The sequence below is a fragment of the Frankliniella occidentalis genome, unplaced genomic scaffold (genome assembly GCF_000697945.3).
Source record: "Frankliniella occidentalis isolate FOCC.00 unplaced genomic scaffold, Focc_3.1 Scaffold27, whole genome shotgun sequence".
NCBI lineage: Eukaryota > Metazoa > Arthropoda > Insecta > Thysanoptera > Thripidae > Frankliniella > Frankliniella occidentalis.
Window position 1 is genome coordinate 1,460,777 of NW_026267157.1, and position 3,924 is coordinate 1,464,700.

At 49.0% G+C, this 3,924-nt stretch overlaps 1 protein-coding gene and 1 long non-coding RNA gene across 2 annotated transcripts; one reads left to right on the forward strand and one right to left on the reverse strand.

The window, feature by feature from the left end:
- The first annotated feature begins 6 nt into the window (after nt 1–6).
- On the forward strand, nt 7–3,674 carry LOC113211675 (uncharacterized). The gene is made up of 7 exons (XM_026430126.2): nt 7–319; nt 407–556; nt 655–720; nt 1,095–1,242; nt 1,436–1,599; nt 1,771–1,911; nt 2,281–3,674. Exons 1-7 carry the CDS (start codon nt 53–55, stop codon nt 2,596–2,598), a joined length of 1,254 nt encoding a protein of 417 aa, XP_026285911.2. The 5' UTR covers nt 7–52; the 3' UTR covers nt 2,599–3,674.
- Nucleotides 1,407–3,750, reverse strand: LOC127749043 (uncharacterized). Its single transcript, XR_008010930.1, has 2 exons — nt 3,665–3,750; nt 1,407–2,523 (listed from the first exon to the last, which is right to left on the reverse strand). It is a non-coding gene; the product is annotated as an uncharacterized LOC127749043 (long non-coding RNA).
- Nucleotides 3,751–3,924: the final 174 nt, after the last annotated feature.

The window sequence follows — 3,924 nt, forward strand, 5'->3', positions numbered from 1 at the left end:
TTACTATATATAGAATAGTTTCACAAATTTACGACATCGATAATCGAATGAGATGAAAGCGTGTCGTAAATATGCAGACATATCGTTCCAAGAGGAAGTTTTGCATCCGCTGAGCAGACAGATGCCCCAGCTACCGGTCGCTCAGGGTCTCGCGAGCAGAACGTTGCAGCTGTTGCGGGCCGACCTCTACATTTGCGATGTCGCCGACCACGACGAAGGCCCGCTCACCCAACACCTGCGATGGTGGGTGCGAGTTTTGTCCGCAGGCGAGCTCCCGGGAAAGACGAACCATCTATTGGCGCTTTTACGGCAAAGCACTGTGAGTAAGATTACTAATTGAGGTATACCGGTAGCGAGATGATCACAAAGTTTTTCTTCCTGCGACCCTGTGCCTGTTTCCTCGTAGACGAGTCTCGTCATTGTCGTGGCGGTCATAGTGCAGATGATCTACGACGCGAGCGTCACGGGGAGCATGTTCGGCTTGCGGATCGCCCTCGCCCTGTACACGACCCTCGTCGTCATCGTCATCTTCAAGTTCCGGAGACGCGGCATCAAGGCAGGGAGACAGACCTGCAAGTGCAAGTCGCAATAAGAAGTGAAACGTATGCCTCTAAACTAAAAGGGATTTTTTGTGTGGATGGGTGCTTTTACTAGGCGTGCCTCAGCCAGCTCGTTCAACTGAGCGCTACACTGGACACCCACGCACAGGCAAAGACTAAGGTAAACTAACTGCATTCCGCCAGTGTACACAGGTAAATCAATTGTGTTTTAACCGCTAAACACTCGTAAGTGTACAATTCCTCGCAGTCAAACACTGTCTGCGTCAAGTGAAAGGTTGTGTTCAACACTTTGAAGTGCACAGCTACCGAGTCGAATACTTGCAAGTGTGGCCTACATTTACCGAGTTAAACACTGACAATCGCACAACTGTAGTTGAACACTTGCAAGTATTCAAGTCGCAGTTGCACATTTACTAGTGTTAAGTGGTCCAACACTTGATTTATCAGAGTGAGAAAATATACAATAATCTTTTTCGCTGTGAGGAAAATGTAAACATTTGAAAGGGCATGAGATGTTCCAATTTCCCCCTGTAGACGCACATGGCCGCCACCGCCCGGCGCTGCGCCAAGCTGGTGCGCTTCTACGAGGCGTACGCATGGCTGACAGAGGTTACGGTCTTCGTGGCGCTGATCGTCCACTGGCAGGACTCCGCGGCGGCCGGGCTGGAGCTGCTGATTGGCAGTGAGCGAGCAAAACAAGCCATTTACCTATTCAATTAGTCACGAAATAGTCAGAAAATCCTCAGCTAAAACCTGCTTCATTTTGACTTTAATAAAAGTCCAATGATCTATTCGAGCCGTTTTCGTATTCACTGCAAGCGCGAAAAATATACAAAGAAACAAAAACAGAAAATACAAAATAGCTTTATTTACAGCGCACCATCAAGTCGCAACGACTATACTGCTTTGGGCCTCTCTGGCGCTCCGGTTGTACTCGGGGGTCAGCGCCGTTCTGGCCGACTACACGTCGGTCGTCCTCATCCTGGTCATCTACCTCTCCATGGCGAACATGTACGAGGCCATAGGCGAGGCCCTCCAGGTACCATCAGACAGGGCAAGAGGTGTTCCAGCTAAGCACTAAGATAGAAACGATATTAGCCGTTATCGACATAACAAAAATGTCACAAAAGGTTGAACCATTTCTAACATATTCGACAATCACGTCCATTTAATATCGCGTTAATATTCGCTGGCTGGTTTTCATGTGGAGACGAGGCCCTGCAACACGCTGTTGGCGCACCAGCAGAGCGTCCTCACGCAGGCCTCCCTCAACATGGAGGCGTCCGTGGCCGACCTGCTCTCCCAGGTCCTCATCGTGAGCGTCGTGGTCCCGCTGCTCAGCACCGTGGAGGTGAGTGCTGGCAAGATGCCACCAGGTAGTTGCAACCTGGGGGTTGAAACGTGATTGCAATCATCCGCGGAGGTTCAAACAATCTGGCACCTATTGGAAATCATTGGCTGTGGTCGAAACAGAGTGCAATTATTAGAGCTGGCTGAAACAACGAGATTGCCATAGAGGTGGCTAGAACTACCAGTTTGCAATGACGAAAAGGTGTTTGAAACAACTAGGTTGCAATCATGAGAGGGTGTTGAAACAACTAGATTGCAATCACTAGAGCGGGCTGAAACAACCAGGATGCAATTATCAAACGGATTGTAACCACCTGAAGGCTGAAACAACCTGGTTGTCTCTACTGACAAACTGAACCTTCGTGTACAGGTGGTGCTGAACGGCCTGGAAGCGGATATGTTCGCCGTTGGGATGGCACCGCTGGTGCTGTTCGTGTTCGTTCCGTTCTGCCTGGTGGGCGACGCCATGACATACGCCCGTCTGCGCTTCGCCGACCGGGCGGGCGCCGGCCCCTGGCTGGAGGAGACGGTGCAGATCAGGAAGATGCGCCTCGGCATGGTGCAGCTGTCCCAGGGCCACGGCGGTGACCTCAGAGGCTGGGGCATCGGGCACCTGGACAGGAAAGCTTGCGGAAGCGCGCTCAAGTCGTGGTTCCAGTTCCTGCAGGTCCTCATGAACTTGCAGTAGTAGCGATCCTAAACGGGGATGTAGTCACTGTAACAACTGTACGGCTCGCTCAAGACCCAGAAGAATGATTAGCTATAGCGAACAACGTATAGTTAATTCAGGGAGCACTATAAAATATGGCTGGATGCAACATTAGCGGGTTGTGACAACCAAAAATATGGTTTCCATTACCGTGCCGTTGTTGCCTCGACCATATTTCATGGTGCACCCTGAGCAATTTTTTGTAATCGAGAGAGAATTTTCAACATTTTTATCAGTTCATTTTCATCAGTGCCGGCGCAACGCCTTTCCTCACAATGAGATAAGGCCGTCAAAGCGATATCGGAACGACATCGTTTCGACTCAACTTTGATCATTTCGATATCGGCATGATTGCCGTATCTCATGGAGCCTACGGCTGGCCCCCGCCAGCGTGAGCGTACGCTGCTCTGGGCGGGGAATCCCTAACTCGACACAGCATAACTAATAGGGATGTGATGAGTGTTGTTCATATTTATGCCTTACAGTAAAACGACTTTGGGCCACAGTCGTTTTGATCGTTTTGACAAAGCACACTGAAAACCTGCTCTCCATGCCTCACACCACACTAGAGGTGAGCGAATATGTTCGCATTCGAACGAACTCGAACGAACATCGAGCTGTTCGTGTTCGCTCGAACACGAACATGAGGTGTTTGGACTCGAAATGTTTGAGTACTACTCGAACAGAAGTTCGTCGTGGGCGAAAAAAATTGAGGTGTGTTTCAGAAAGACGAGTCATATTTGGGTGTAATTAAGGGGGCAATGGCAGGTTAACACATAATTACAATTTTAAATGTTAATGTAACTATTGAAAACCAGCGTGAATAGTTATTTTAACTCGTAAGCAAAAACACAAATTGTATTAATTGTTCGGAATCGGATCGAATTTGAATATTACATTGGAGAAAAATAAGGCTGTTTGTTCGTGTTCGTTCGAAGATTTTTAGACCAAATTTGTTCGAGTTTGCTCAAATTCGAGCTGGCCTGTTCGCTCATCTCTATACCACACCGAAAAGTAAGGTGAACAACACACAGGTCACCGTTACCTAAGTAAGGATACAGCGAGATTCCCCGTCGGCCTTTCAGTTCGGCCCGCTCAACTACTCCGCGTGACCGTGCGTGCAAACTATTCTTCTTTGTATGTTTACGAAACCTTTTTGGCTGCAAACATCACGCAAACTTAATTTTCGCGTGTTTCTCGTGCAACGGCATGCGTGTTTTCCGACACCTGCCGCGACTGGGCCGAAGCCAAACATGGGAAAAGTCAGATTTTAACTCTCGATTTCACTCCCCTGCAACCCCCCCC